Source organism: Neophocaena asiaeorientalis, unplaced genomic scaffold (genome assembly GCF_003031525.2).
Source record: "Neophocaena asiaeorientalis asiaeorientalis breed wild unplaced genomic scaffold, Neophocaena_asiaeorientalis_V1.1 scaffold469, whole genome shotgun sequence".
NCBI lineage: Eukaryota > Metazoa > Chordata > Mammalia > Artiodactyla > Phocoenidae > Neophocaena > Neophocaena asiaeorientalis.
Genome location: NW_020172691.1, coordinates 1,190,137 through 1,205,252, shown reverse-complemented (window position 1 = coordinate 1,205,252; position 15,116 = coordinate 1,190,137). Strand labels below are relative to the sequence as shown.

Below are 15,116 nucleotides of genomic sequence, written 5' to 3'. Positions count from 1 at the left end.
GTTATTTTGGTAGGAAATGTTTATCCAATATTGGCAGAGGCTGTCAGAGTGAGGACATAATTGGACACTGCACGTTGCAGCAACTGGGATTGGTGTGTGTGTGAAACTACCCCAAGTTAGGAGTCACTCTTCACGGCAGGCAGCTGCCAGCGCCGGCGGCCTGGCCTGGGGAGCTTTGGTCCCTGCCCAGCTCTGGTCAAGGTCTCACTTGGCTTTGGCCACGTCTAGCAGTTTCCTACAGCCACATCCTGGGTCTCCAAGGAGAGTCCTCTGGGTGGGGAAGGGCGAGGCCATGTCTGGAATGCCTGCCTGGAATTTTTTTTGTTTTTCTTTGAGAAACGCTCCTGCCTGTCTCTGTCCTTGGCAGGCTCGAGGTGGCACGCAGGCTCGGGCTTAAGTAGCTGCTTATGGCAGAGAACGCGGCCCCGAGGCGCCCTCGAGTCCCGCACAGGCCCTGCTGCCAGGCCTGCTCACGTGGGCTCACTTCCGTGTTTGGAGGACTTGTGGTCCTGGCCGGCCTTCCGAGCCTCAGTCAGCCCCTGGTCCCAGCCCCTTGCCTCCTCCTCCTCCCCGTTCAGTCATCAGCACTTGCTGTTGTGACAAGAGGCCACCCGTGCTGGCCCCTGGTCCAGAGCAGCCAGATCCCCGCAGCGTCGGCACAGGTGGCCGCACGGCCTTGGGCGGGCAGCGCATCCATGGGTCCTGACCCCTGATAAGGACGCCTCCTGCCCCTGGGGTGAGGGCGCCTGTGGCCGCTGACCTTGAATGATGGTCTCGAGGTCCGTGCAGCTCACGTCTCTTGATTCTTGAGTGCCGTGGGCCTGGCCTAGAGCAGCTGGGGTGCTTAAAGTCGCTTTTGGTGCAAGGTGCTTGCAGGTGGGAGTTTGGTGTTCTTCCCTCCGTGTTCAGCCAGTTGAGGAAAGACTGGAAGGACGTGGGGCTGGGAGAGGGCAGGGGGCCGTCTGACGGTGCCCACCCCAGGGACCCGTGTGACCTCAGGGTCTGTGACAGCAGGGCTGGCGCAGAGAGCCGAGCTCCTCTGTCTGGTGGATCCCGGCAGGGATCAGGGTGCCCAGGTTCCCCTGAGCTTCCGTGTTGCTCATCCTCCCAGGAAAAGGTCTCTTCCAGGGTGTAGCCAGAGGCTTTGAAGGAAGTGTAGAAGTCAGAACACAAGGAAGTGAGGTTGTGAACTAGTGCGTTGTTTTCTCCCTGAGGCCCGCGTAGGAAGACAGGAGCTGGAGATGGACTGGCCATCGCGTCCACCCTTCCATTTCGAAGAGTGGGTGCCTGGGGCCAGGGACAGGCGTGTCACTCACAGACACTGCACTCGGGTGGCTGCTGGGCCATGCTCCCTGGGACCCCGCGGCCCAGTGCTGGGCTGGACCCCTCGCGCCTGTGCACGTGGTTAGCTCCCCTGGAATGTGGGTTTCCTGCCTTGTTACGGCGTGTCAGCCTGCTCCCAGCGTGTTGGAGCCGCGTATCCCTCGCTGTGTGTCTGTGTGTGAGTTTCACAGGCTTCAGCCGCGCCTGCTCTTTCCTGCTCGAGATCTCTGGCTTTTCAGCTGCAGCTGCCATTCTAGGAAACTGAACTTGCCATATGGTTACAGGTCCCAGTTGAATTCTTTTACTTCTGTTAGGAAGGAAGGAAGGCGCACTTAAATTCCCAGAGCCCTTCCAGGGCCAGGGTCGTGGGCCGGGGGGTCTCGAAGATGCAGGTGGGGAGGGGCTGCAGGGGGTGCTTCCTGCACCCCCGTATGCGTCCTTGGGTTACCCGGGGTCCTGGCGTCTCACTGGGGAGCAGCCGTCTTGCTGCCCTGCCTGTAGGGGGCGTTGGACGGGCCCCCCGAGTGACAGCCCCTCCCCTGTGCAGCGCAGGCACCAGGCACAGCCCCTCACTGCAGGCGTCGGGCAGGTCATCCTCCGTGGGGCCATCCCAGGCAGCCCCCGCCCCATCTCTCAATGCCAGTGGTGACAACCACAAATGGCCCCACATACCGCTCCGGGGTACCCCTGGGTTAGGGGGTTCCATTGAAAACTCATTCCCTTGGTGTTTGGGAGAACCTAGTCTTGTTAAAAACTCCCGACAGCTCCCTCATTAAGTGTCTAACACAGGCTGCTTATATCTGTGAAAGTGTCAGAAACTTAAACAGGTGTAGTAAACAGAAGTGCTGTCGGCGTGAGGGGGGAGGTGCTGACCCTACTCTCTGCAGAGCCGGGGTGTCGGCCGTCGTCTCCTTCCACCCGACCAGCAGAGTGGGAGCCCTTTCTGCCCGAGCCTGGCCCTCAGCGCCCCGGCTGTCCCCCCACCCACTCAAGTTAGGCCAAGGGGTAAACATGGAGGCCCCCCCACCCCCGGCTAGGACAGGGAAAGGGCGGCCCAGCCCTGGGGCGGTGGGACTTCATTGCATCCACGGGTTGGGGGTGAGGCGGCCTTGGTCCCGCCCGCCTCTCTCTGCTGTGGTAGCCCTTTCCCCACCCAAGGCCTGCAGGGCACCGCTGCCCGAGGCTTTGACCCGTGAACCGACCCCTCCGCCCTGGTCTCAAGGCCCCATGATGCCCCTGGGACCTCTGCCCCCTCCCACGAGGCCCAGTGGCTTGTTCCGAGCTCGGCAGTGGCCAGCGGCTATCACCTGCCTCTTTCAGCTTCGAAAGCATGCAGAGGCTCTGTGACAAGTACAACCGGGCCATCGACAGCATCCACCAGCTGGTATGTGGCCTTTACCCGCCCCTCGGGCCCGCCTCCTCCTCCAGGTCCACGCAGTGCTTCAGGACCCCGTTGCCTGTCGAGTCTCCTGGGTGCTTCAGCCCGGCCCCTGAGGCCCTGGGAGTGCAGAGCCTGCAGCACCCCAGGGCGTTGGACCCTGTAGTGGGTAGGAGGTGGGGAACCGCAGCCGCTGTGACGCAGACGGTCGGGACTGAGCGGCCTCATTACTTCCAAAGGGGTCCCGGGCCCTGGTGCGCCCCCGGGGGCCACGGCAGGTGGGCGGGTGACAGGGAGCCTTCCTGGGGCTTCTCCGTCCTTCACCCACCCCTCGGGCACTCTGGGCGCTGGGACAGACCAGCTAGGAGAGGGGAGCTGTGCTGGGGAGCTCACACTGCTTGGGTCCAGGGGTGCACACGTGTGCACGCGTACCCCCGCACGGGTACATGCATGCATGCAGGTTCACACTACACACATCCACACACAGGCTCACACACACGCTCCCGCACACATGCGTCACCATTGGGGGCAGCGGCATGGCCGGCGGGGCGGGGCCCAGGTGGACCGACTGGCGCCCCCTGTGCCGCAGTGGAAGGGCACCACGCAGCCCATGAAGCTGAACACACGGCCGTCCACGGGGCTCCTGCGCCACATCCTGCAGCAGGTCTACAACCACTCGGTGACCGACCCCGAGAAACTCAACAACTATGAGCCCTTCTCCCCGGAGGTGTACGGGGAGACTTCCTTCGACCTGGTCGCCCAGATGATCGACGAGATCAAGATGACCGAAGACGACCTGTTTGTGGACCTGGGTAGCGGTGAGTGTGGGCCACGCCCATGTGCCCGCCGGGAGGGATCCGGGGCAAGTGCTAGGCAGTGGGGGGGGCCCTGACCCTGCAGTCCTGAGTCAGCACACCCCTCTCCCCACCCGGCAGGCCGCAAACCAAGCCCGCCTTTCTGGTGCCCAGAAAGCTGCCCCTTCACTCCTGCTAAGCCAGCCTGAGAAGGTCCGTGCTGAGCTGCAGCTCTGCTTCTCACCCCCCCCACCCCTGGCCTGCTCCTGCTGAGAGGAGAGCCCTGCTCCCTGTGCCCTCAGGCCTCGTGGCCGCACTCCCTCCTGCTCCCTCCCGGGCCTGGGGCTGCTCCTGGCTCTTGGCCCACAGGTGGCCCCAGGGACCACCGAGGCAGACCAGCCCCCACCTTGCTGGCGGTCCCTCCCCTCTTCCCACACTCACCAGCCCAAGCGGCCCCCCTGCTTGCTCACGGGGTGTCCTTCTGCACAGAGTCGAGACTCCTGGGGGTAGGGCCTGGCAGGCACACACGTGGCACACCGTGCTGCCTGAGTAGGCATTGGGCTGACTGGTTCCTGGTGGGACCCGTGAGGTCACAGGCTGATGGGGGGGGCTGTCCGGCATGTTGTTGGGCGGCTCCATCAGGAACCCCCAGCACAGCCCGCTGGGGCATCTCTGCCATCCCATGTGACCTGCTCACAGACCCGAAAGTCCCATCTCAGCCGGGCAGGGGCCCTGCAGATGGGGACGAAGATGGCTTCTTTCGTGGTGACATCATCGGTTTAAGTCCTTTTTAAGTGTATGATTCATATTTTGATAAGAATGCACGTACTTCAAAGGTCATTTCTCTAAAAGCCTGTAAAACTCCCCTAGTGTCAAAAGGCTCATGATTTCTCAGAAGCGCCAGCCTCCTCAGGCCGAGCTCTCCACGCCTTCCCCCTGTCCCCTGGGAGGGACCGCTCGTCCTCTCCCCTGTTTACCCCGTGTTTCTGAATAGAGATTTGTTTTCATCATTGGAGTACATTCTATTCAAAATGGGAAGTCAAGGGGCTCCTGACACTTTATTTAAAGTGCAACCGATCTAAGTTCAAGGAGAGACCATTTAAAAAGCTTCCTTTTGTCGTGAAGGCTAAATGCCCGCAGACTCTGCCTGCGTCCTACTGGTGTGTGCGTGCGGTGCGGGGCTCTCCCACCCCCTCTCTGAGCCCGCTTCAGACTCGAGCTGCGAGCTGGCCATGTAGTGGAACAGTGGTGTGTCCGGGGCGGGCGGGAGCCTTCCCGAGGAGTTCCTGGGTCCCACATAGCGGGGTCTGTGTCTGGACAATTAATGCCACGTGGGGCCGTGGACCAAGGACGGATTCTGGTTGGGGGGCTGTGGAGTGTTGTCCTTGGATGATGAAGTGGAACCTAGATGGCTGTCCCCTGGTGGCGGCTCAGCCCACGGCCTGGGGCATTTGAACACATTCTGTGACCTCGGAGAGCGCTCGGGCACCTTCGCTGAGAGCCTGTGGCCTCTGCCTGGTGACCCTGTGGCCATCGCCCCAGTGGCTGGGGTGTGGCCTCTGTCACAGTGCACACCTGACACCTGCTGCTGTCTGTCTGTCTCTCTCTCTCTCTGAAGGAGTGGGCCAGGTTGTGCTGCAGGTCGCTGCGGCTACCAACTGCAAACATCACTATGGTGTCGAGAAAGCTGACATCCCGGCCAAGTACGCGGAGGTGAGCGCTTCTGGGCGCTGGGCGTGGTTGCATCTGTTGCTTTTCTTTCTAACCTTGGTTTGTGGTGGCCTGTGGGTCAAGGGCGTGGCCTGTGCCGGGGGTCAAGGGGAGGGGAGTTCCCCCAGCACCGTGGGGTCAGCTGGCATCACCCTTGTGCCGGCGTCTGCCTGGGGGCGGCAGTCTGGGGAGAGCTCACGTCTGAGCGGTGTCATCCCCACAGGAACGTGTTTAGAATTGTGATTCGCACGCCCGCTGACTCGGGTTCCCTGTGGTCGGGAGCCTTTGCCAGGAACCCCAGAGCGGGCGGCCGAGGGGAGGAAGGGGGATTCGGGAGCCGTGGTGCCATTCCGGCTGCCTGGTTCCTGATGGGCTGTCTGGTTCGGCTCCCTTGCAGACCATGGACCGAGAGTTCAGGAAGTGGATGAAATGGTATGGAAAAAAGCATGCAGAATACACAGTGAGTGCCACCGCTCCATGCCCCGTGGCTGCTGGTGCAGTGCCTGCCCTGAGCCTCCACCCCCGGGGACGGGGGCAGCTCCCCCACCCGGAGCCCCCTCCCCACCGCTTTCCACCCTCTGCCGGCCACTCTCATCCTCCCTCCTGGGGGCCCTTGCGGGCGCTCAGAGAACAGAGGTGGCCTACGTGGCGTTTCTCTTCCTCAGCCCCCCTGGCACTGGCAAGGCCTCAGAGCACCGGCTCTTTCAGAGGCAGCGCCCCTCCCGGGTTGGCACGTGGGGGCGGCAGGGTGCGGGCGAGGCGGCCTCTGCCCCGTCCGCGGGCCGGCTGAGGGCATCTTTCTCCTGCTTGCCCCCCGCAGCAGCGTGGGGCCCAGCGGATGAGTCCCCCAGCTGTCCCGGTGCCGCCTGCCCCTCTGCCCCTCACTCAGCATCGCTCAGCCCGGCCTTTCGACGCCGAGGTTCCTCGGGTCTCGCTCCTGGATCCTGGACGCTCTGGCCTCTCTCTCTGCTCCTCCTACCCAGGGTGTCCGCATCCGCATCCTCGGCTCGAGTGCGTTTCTGTGCTCAAGGCTCCATCAGTCTTTCTGCCAGGTTTCGGTTGCCTGTGGACGCACGGCCGCCATGCAGCCACCATCCCCTGGGCCGCTGCTGGGGCATTGCAGGGGGCGGGGTCCGCAACCGGATCTTCACCACACCCACCACTTCCCATCTCACGCCCCCCAGGTCACTTAGACCCCAGCTGGCTGCGACGTGGTCCTGACGCCCCCTCCCAGAGTTCCTTGCCGTGCTCGCTGCTCTCCCTGCGCCGTCCTGCGGGCAGGGTTGTGGGGCCAGAGTCGGCGTCCCCGTCGCCTCAGGGACCCAGAGTGGGTCACGTAATTGTAGGTGGGAGGCGGATGGGGGCGCAGGAGAGGGGGCTCCAGGCTCTTAGAACAGCCTAGCCATTTCTCCTTTCATGGGTCGTGCCCTCGGTGTCGTGTTTAAAAAAGCCAAGCCTCAGCTCACCTAGATTTACCCTCATGGTATCGTATAGGAGTTCTGTGGCTGTGCGTTTTGCCTGTAGGTTCGTGGTTTCTTTCTGGTTACTTCTTGTGGAGGGCGTGAGGTCTGCATCTACATTCATTTCTCCGTGTGCAGACATCCAGCTGCCCTGCCCTGCCCTGTCTGCTGCAGGGCTGCCTCTCTGTTGAGCCGTCTTTGTTGATTCGTCCAAGGCCAGCGGCCGCTGCGCTCGGTCCCACGCTCTCCCCGTGTGCTCTCTCAGTGGCACCACAGTGTCTTGACAGCTGCGTCTTCGTGAGAGTCAGTCCTGAACCGCGTGGCATCGGGCCTCCAGCCTCGTTCTCCTCCTTCAGTGATGTGCTGGCCGCTCTGGGGGGTTTGGACTTGACTTCTGTCTGCACTGTGCTGACGTACATCCATACCCTCATCCTGCAACCTTCCTGTAGTTACTGTGTTAGTTCCAGAGTTGTCGTCGTTTTCGTTGACTCTCTTGGATTTTCTACATAGGCGATAACATCACCTTTGAACAAAGGCAGTTTTATGTCTTCCTTCCCAGTCGGTACCCTTTCCTTTTCTTGTCTTATTGCATTAGCCGGGGCTTTTGGTGTGGTGTTGAGGAGCAGGGATGAGAGGGCACATCCTTTTCTTGCCCCTGATCTCAGCAGGAAAGCCTCGAGCTTCTCACCATGGGTATGATGTTAGCTTTGGGGTTTTTCTGTGGACGTTCTTTTTAAAGTTGACGCGGTTCACCTCTGTTCTTACTTTTGTTCCGGAAATCCTTATTGTGAATGGGTACTGGGTTTTGTTAGAGCTGCTTTTGCGTTGTGTGGTTGTCCTCTTTGGCCTGTTGAGGGGACAGAGTACAAAGGCTGGTGTACTTCCATGCCCGGGGTAAGTCCCACCTGGCCCTGGGGTATAGCTCCTATTTCGTTGAGGGTATTTGCAGCCGAGAGGGATGCTGGTCTGTAGTTTTCCTTTCTCGTGATGCCTGGCTTTGGTATCAGGGTGGTGTGGCCTCGTGGTGTGAGCTCGGCTGTGCCCTCTCTGCTTCTGCTCTGCTGTTCTTGGACCAGGACTTGCACATCTACAGGCTGGGCCCAGCTCCCCTCCCCTTTTTCCTGGTGGGATTTCTTGCACGATTCTCTCCCCTCAGTGAAAAGCGAGGGGTGTATCCTCTGGCCTCCTGTGTCCCTCCTGCATCTGAAGTCCTCTGATGTTCGTTGTCAGGCTGAGGGCAGTCAGTCCAGTTGGTTTCTGTTTCTAGGAAACTTCTTCCTGCCCAGTCCCTAGATCCACTGGCATGCTGCTAAGAGTTCCTGGATGGTTTACCATTTTCCTAAGACCTTATGACCTCCTAAAACTTAGGTTTTTAAATTTAAGAAGTGCCTCCTGCTTCTGGTGAGAGGGCCAAGCAGTTCAATCCCGTAGTGTAGAAGTCTGCATCGACACAGGTCCCAGGGATGCCCCGATGGATCCGCGGGCAGTCTTCGCTGCTTTATTCGGAGTGTGGTAGAACCCGAATGGTACATTGGGATTGCTGTTGGTACAATCCCCGCGGCTGGAGGGAGAGGCGGGGGTGAGGCTGGTGGGCTGCCCGCCCCAGCGGGTCACCTCTCCTCCCTTCCTCCCCTCGTCACCTTTGGGCGGCAGCGCCTGGCCTGGTGGGTGTTTGGGGGTCAGTGGCACGTCAGCTGGCTCATTGGCGGGGCTCCCTGTGTGTAAACCTTCTCGCTCTTTGGCCTCGTGAGGTCCAGGGCGCTCGTCAGTTGCCCTTGCTCTGTGGCCTCGCGAGGTGGCTGTGAGCAGAACTCGGCTCAGAGGACTCTTGGTCGTGGCCTTGGCAGCCGTGTCCGGAGCGGCAGCCAGCTGTGCCTCTGGCGTCCACGTGGCCCTGCTCCAGGAGGGTGTGGCGACAGCCCCTGCCCAACGCCTGGATTTGGCAGGAGCTTGCCGGCTGGGTCTGGAAAGGTGCCCCCACTGTGGCTCTCTGTGGCTGGGAGCAGGTGCCCTGGTTGGCGTGCAGGGTCCTGCCCCTGTCACTTAGTAACTGAGGGGGGAACAAAGCCAGCAGGAGCCTCCGAGCCCAGTGTGTTTCCTGGCGTCTGAGCCGCCTCTTCAGTCCCTGCCCGGCCCTGCAGCCCACAGCTCTCCTCCCGTCGGAGACCCTGGGCCCTCCCTACGCCCGGCTTCTGCCTGCGTCTGTCACACCTCAGGGCGCCCCCTCCGCCTGGCGACAGCCGGGTGACCCCGTGCTGTCGGCCCCTGGCAGTGGGCCTGGCACACAGGTTTCCCTTGCCTGGGGCGGTGGCAGCCTCACAGAAGTGCCGTGTGGGGAGGTGCCTCTGGCCAGGTCCCCGGGCAGGCGGTGGCAGCCCCTGTGCCTTTGTGGGCTGGGGTCCGTTCTTCTCTCTTATGCCCGTGTACGTTTCTCCACACTGGAGGTCTTGGTTATCTTGGGCCAGTCACGGGTCCTTGGTGGGGGTGACATCTTCCTGGCACGGTTAACTCGGGCACACTGGCCCCAGCAACACAGAGCCGACTCGGCCAGTCTGTGTCAAGAGGCGAATGGCGGCGGGGCCGGGACAGTGGCTGTTTTCTTGCCTTGAACATGAGGCCACAACAGAGCAGTGGCGCTGTGGCTTGGATGGGTGAGCCCCCATGGAGAGAGAAGCCACATCAGGACGAGCCTGCGGGACCCCAGGACGCAGCAGACGTCGTCCTCGCATTGTGGTTTATTCAGAGACAGGATGGAGCAAAACCAGCAGAGGGAAGAGGCATAGGGTGGGTCCAGGGGACCAGGCGCAAGCTTCCAGACTCTATAGGACGCGCTTCACTCCCCCAAACGAGACGTGACAGCACGAGCGAGGTGTGCGCCCCAGGGAGGCTCACAAGACCCAGTGCCCGGGGGCTGTGGTCTGCTCTCTTGGCCGCAGAGACCCAGCCCAGGGTTCTCACTGGGGGCCGGTCAGCTGAGACCGCAGACTCCGGGAGGAGAGCAGGTGCCCGTGTGGACCCTGTGTTTTCCCAGAGAGTGTGCGGACAGGGAGCCCCCGAGGTCGGGTTCCAGACACCGAGCACCCTTCCCAGGACACGGCCTCAGGCCTGCAGCTTGAGCGTTTTCCTGTGCGGCATCGTAAGGACTTTGGACTTGGGTCAGTGCCCCCGAGCCTGCTGGGCTGTGCGCAGGGAACCGTGGCAGCCTCACGAGGGGAGAGGACCCAGCGAGCAGACGCGGACGTCTGGGACATAGACCTCCCACAGCACCTGGGTGTTTCAGGACGGCCATCTCCCTTCTGCCCTGCGGGGCTCGGCCCCTCGTGTCCCTGGGTGACTCCTGTGTGCTGGAGGGCGCCGGTCTTGGCAGCTGCTCTGCCTGGGCGCCGTGGCATTCACAGGCTCCTACGCTTGGGGTCTTCCCTCCTGCCCAAGACAGGCTCAGGGGCCAGCCCTGCTGGGCGGCGCTGCCCCATCGCTGCCTGGAGGGCCTCCGGTCACCTGATGGCTTGTGGGGTGCAGATGGGGGCTGCCAGCAGCCACCTCCACCCTCCCCCAGAGACGCTCTGTCTGTGGGTCCGCCTGTCCTGGACGTTTGCCATCAATGGAATCACACACCGTGTGTCCTTCTGTGTCTGGCTTCTCTCACTGAGCATCGTGTTCTCAGGGTCCGTCCACGTTGCAGCGAGTGTCGGGGCTTCACCCCTTTTTATAGCTGGGTGATGCTCCCGTGTGTGGAGGGACCACAGGGTGTTTATCTGTTCACATTCATGATGGACACGTGGGTTCCCACCTTTGCTGCTGCGGACGGGTGTGCAGGTTTTCCTGTGGAGGTCTGTTTTCACTTCTCTGGGGTGGACACCCAGGAGTGGGATGATAGCCTTTTTTTGAAGAATTATAAAGCCAGATTTCTTGGTTTGTTAAATGGTACAGTTCTGGGCAGTTAGGTTAATAAGGTCTGAGTTGTCTCAGGCAGACTTTGGCCTTGAGGCACAATGAGATTAGTCAGCTAACAAAGATAGTGGTCAGAGCAGTGCTGAGGGCGTAAGGACAGCCCTGCTGCCCAGGAGACAGGCGAGGTGGTGCAGGAGAGCTGAGCCCTTGACGCGTGTGCTCTGTCCAGCACGGCCACCTCGGGGCGCCCCCTGCTGGCCCTGCATGGGCATGGCGTGGTCTCGGCCTCTCCCCGCCGTCCCCTTGTGGGAGCCTGGCCCCAATGCCACCGCCCCGCGGCGGCCTCCCCACTCAGGGCCTCTGCTCATTCCATCTCTTCTTTGGGGGGCAGGCAGGGGTGGGGTGCAGAGGCGAGCGAGACCCCTGAGTGATGGGCTATCCCTCTTTTCTCCTTTCAGCTGGAGAGAGGAGATTTCCTCTCAGAGGAGTGGAGAGAGCGGATCGCCAACACGAGGTACGGCCGGGCTAGAGTGAGGCTGTGAGGGCCGCGGGGGCCTGCCGGGCAAGGCAGGATGGCACGGGGTGGCGCAGCTCCCCATCTCCCCCCCACCCCGGGTCGCTCCCCCCCCACCACGGGGGTCATCCCAGCAGGCAGGGGCTGGAGAGTGCGGGGAGGGCCCGGAGAGTGCGGGGAGGGCCCGGGCTCAGTGCAGGTTCCTGCTCTCGGGCCTCCCCGGGATGGATGGTAGCACCGTGGCAAGCAGTCTCCAGGCCGACACCGCCGTGTGTCCTGAGCTTGCCGGCAGCTCTGCCTCCGTGGCTCCTTCCCTTGTCCTGCCCAGGCCTGGGGCCGGGGAGCGGGCTGGACCCCGCGCTTGCGCACCTGGCGGCAGCAGTGGCAGCACCTGTGGAGTGCAAGGCGCTCGTGTGGCTCAGTGGGGATGGCTGGGCCTCGGTGACTGCGGGGCGGGCCTGTCACTCTCTCAGCTCTCTGGCGGGGGCGCGGGTCACACCATTTCCCTTCGACCTCGTGGTCTGGCCTCCCCGCCTTCTTTCTGCATGTGCTCGCTGCATGGCGCCCCGAGGCCCCACCACTGGGTTCCGTGCGGGCAGGTAGGGAGCAGGCGTCCCTCGTTCACAAAGGCCTGTCCTTGTCTCGCTCTCTCCCGTGAGAATGTCTCACCTGATTTGGGCACGCCATCCCCCTTTTCTTGAGGGGACCGTGCTGACCCCGTGGGTGTCCCCATCAGATCAGACGGGGTCGGGGGGCTCTGGAGTAGCTGCCGTGGGGGCCTCTCCCATGGGGGGCATCCAGCAGCTGTGGCCCGGCAAGGAAGAGCTCGCCCAGAGCACCGCGAGGCCCCGAGGCCGGGCTCTGCCAGGGCCCCCAGACGGTGCCCCCCAGACGGCGAGCGCCCTAGGCGCTCTGCTTCCTGTTGGGGGTGTCCCCGCCCTGACGAGCTCCTCTGCGCTCAGGGGTCTTCATCCTGGCTTCTGCGGGCCTCGGGGAGCTTCCTTGTTTCCTCTCGGGTGACTCTAGTTCGGGCAGCCCGGGGTCTGTCCTGGCTTACCCCCTCTCCCCACCTTGGCCACCTTGAGGCCCTGGTGTGCAACCTCCCCAGGCTCCGTCCCAGAGCAGGGACCCCTCCAGGCCGGCCCCACTCCCTGTCGGAGCCTCCCCAGCTCACCGCTCTCATCAGGGCTCTGCCCGTCGGCTCCAACCTGAACCGCACCGCATCTGGGTTTCTTTCCAAGCAGTCGGCAGCGAGAGAGCTTGGCTTACACCTTCAGTGCTTCTCCTACTGCCCGTGACCATCCTCGCCCCGGTCAGATCTCCCGTTACTGTCGTAGTACCGAGATTCCAGACAGGTGGCATGGAATGGCAGCTTGCTGCTGTCCATCACGTTCAGATGGGGAAGGGATCCCTGGTGGGGGTCCTCCATGGGGGCAGGAGCCGGCGGGCAGAGGAGGGGACAGGTTGGGGGCCTGTGCAGGCAGCAGTCTCCCACCACCCGGCGGGCGTCTTCAGGCAGCGCTTCCTCGGGCCGTCGGGTGCCAGAGAACGTTTGAGAAACGGGAGAGGATGGGCCAGGCCCTGCCTCGGAAGAACTTGGCGCTGGGCCCCTGGGTGGTGGTGCAGCTTGATGGGTCTGTGCTGCTTTCCTGCCCGGGTGTTCTCACACCTCTCTGCCCAGGTGGCGCTCGAGCTGCCCGCTTTCCAACCCTGGGGCACCGGAGGGGCAGGTGGGGCAGCCCGTTGCCCTGGGCCTGTGTCCGTGCGCGCCTTCCCAAGGAAGCCAGGGGTCTGCTTGTCGCGGCATCTGTGTTCACGGCACCCAGGGTGGCAGTCACAGCCTCTGGGCCCTGGCACCCGTCCCCAGGCTGGGCGGAGGTGGTGTGGGCAGAGGCGGTAGGCGGCGTAGGCGCGGCGGCTCTGTGTGTGTGTGCAAGTAGAACCTCCTTTCACTCAACTGGAATATTATTTTGCAGTGTTATATTTGTGAATAACTTTGCCTTTGGTCCTGAGGTGGATCACCAGCTGAAGGAGCGGTTCGCAAACATGAAGGAAGGTAACGGACTCCCCCCCCACCCCCCACCCCCACCCCGTGCATCCCGCGTCTGCACCTGCTCGGGGCTCTGCAGCTGTGGCCCTGATCGCAGGTGGTGGGGTCCGGACTGGCGTTGGGATCAGCCCTGGTGGGAAGGCCTCAGGCAGCGCGTCCCGTCCATGGTGGTTCTTACTGACACCTAGGTTGTGGGAGGGTGCCTCGCAGCTCAGCGTGTGTGGTGGAATAGACCCAACGCCTTCCCCGCTCAGGCCCCAGCTTGCAGCCACCGGAAGGACTGGGGCGGGGACCAGATTAGCAGGGGAGCTGCAGGCTGTCTGGTTCATTCTGTTGCGGAGACAGGGAGTGACTTCTTAGTTCAAGGACATCCTGCCTTCTCCTAAAGGATTCTTCACGGTGTATGGGAAACTGAAACTTGATCGGGTGTCCCCACGTGATCTGGAACCCTAACTTGGGGCGCTGAGGGCATGGGGGTTCCCCTGGCCAGCCCCTGTGGCCTTTGCTGGTCGGGTCTTTCCTGTACTTGGACCCGGGCTGCCTGGCTAGCGCCACTCCCGCTGCTTCCCCTTCCCCCTCACACTCAGTCCCCGGGCCAGTCGAGACCCGGACACCGGAGGGGACCTCACCCTTCTTGTGTCCAAGTAGGAGGGGCGTGTTCTCCCGTGCTTATGAAAGCGTTTAGACTCACAGGTTACCTTGGTGCTTTTGTGGAGTGAGTGCTGTTGGCATCTGGCCAGAACCTGGTGCGGGGGAGGTCTGGACAGGCCAGGAAGAGACCGGGAGGGAAGTGCCAAGGCCGAGCGCTTGGGTCGATGGGAGCTCCTGGTGTCTGAGCAGACTCTCCCCTCCTCAGGAGCGCGGGCAGGGGTTGTTAGGTCTTCTTGTGTCCCGAGCTCCTCCATCTGGCGTGGTGAGCCTGAGCAGGGTGGTCCCCACGTGAGATCCCTCCAGGCCACTGAAGGCGCAGGGAGGGAGCTGTGTCGAGGTCTCGGCTTAGCCGCCAGAGTGGGTCGCGCCTTCCCAGGCCCAGCAGCACACACGAGGTGTCCCTTAGCTGTGCCTGGGGCATCCTCGTGCACATGGAGCATCAGACCGATGCAGACACCTGGGTGGGAGCCTTCTAAACAGCTGGGAGCTGACCAGTTTCTTTGAACCTAGTTTGTGTTCTTTTGCCTACCCCTGGGTCCCGTGGTGAGTTGCGCTTAGGCTCAGAGTGGGAGAGCAGGTCCGGTGTGTTCCAGGAAGAGGGGACGGAGGTGGCTGCTTCTTCAGGCCGTCCTCCCCAGTCCGCCTCCCTCAGAAAGCTGGGCGCTTTCTGTCCCAGCACCATCGATGGTCCTGACAAGCAGGGCAGCAGCTGGGGGACCCAGGCAGGGCCTACGTTTCCCCTTGTCCTGTGCCCTCACGCCTGCTTCTCACCTGCTGCCTTGTTTCTTCCCTGTGGGGAGGCCGGGAGCTTCCCATGTGTGGTGAACACTCAGGATGATGGCAGCTCCGTCTGTGCCCTGTGACGCGCTCTGCTCCAGGAGCGTGGGGGTCATCCCACTGCTGGTGGAGTCATGGGCTTCTTTCCCTGGACACCCAGTCGCACACGGCCGGGCTCTGGTCCTCAGCCGGGGGCTGTCGCCACCCGTGTGAGAACTCTAGCCTCGGGTGCCCATCTTTCTCGGAGTCCTCCTGGCAGGACGGGACCAGTCTCCCGGGCCCCCCGTGGGCTATGACCTCAGCGTGAGGTCAGATATGCTGCCCCACATGCCCACGGCCCCGCTGGGCTCTGCCCGCTCCCCTTCCTGGGGCCTGGCCGGGGATGCAGCCCTGACAGTGTGTCCCCATGCTTCTCCAGTCGTGACATGAGATGGCAGGAGCCACCTGTCCTGCAGGGAGGTCTCCAGAAAGCATCTTCATCCTTGGGCTCATGAGGGTGGCTTCTCCGGCCGCTGCTGCTGCCCCGATTCCCACGTCAGGTCTTCCCTGACGTGCCGCAGGAGCCCCG

General features: G+C 62.7%; 1 protein-coding gene across 1 annotated transcript in view; it reads left to right on the top strand.

Annotated features, from left to right (window-relative positions):
- DOT1L (DOT1 like histone lysine methyltransferase) overlaps positions 1-15,116 on the top strand; it is a gene marked incomplete at its 5' end in the record, with an annotated part of 51,186 nt that overhangs the window by 17,887 nt on the left and 18,183 nt on the right. Inside the window, 6 exons of the mRNA XM_024739994.1 lie at positions 2,644-2,707; positions 3,291-3,519; positions 5,114-5,208; positions 5,603-5,665; positions 11,015-11,070; positions 13,047-13,126. Coding sequence (XP_024595762.1) covers positions 2,644-2,707; positions 3,291-3,519; positions 5,114-5,208; positions 5,603-5,665; positions 11,015-11,070; positions 13,047-13,126 — 587 coding nt within the window. The remainder of the gene's footprint in view (positions 1-2,643; positions 2,708-3,290; positions 3,520-5,113; positions 5,209-5,602; positions 5,666-11,014; positions 11,071-13,046; positions 13,127-15,116) is intronic.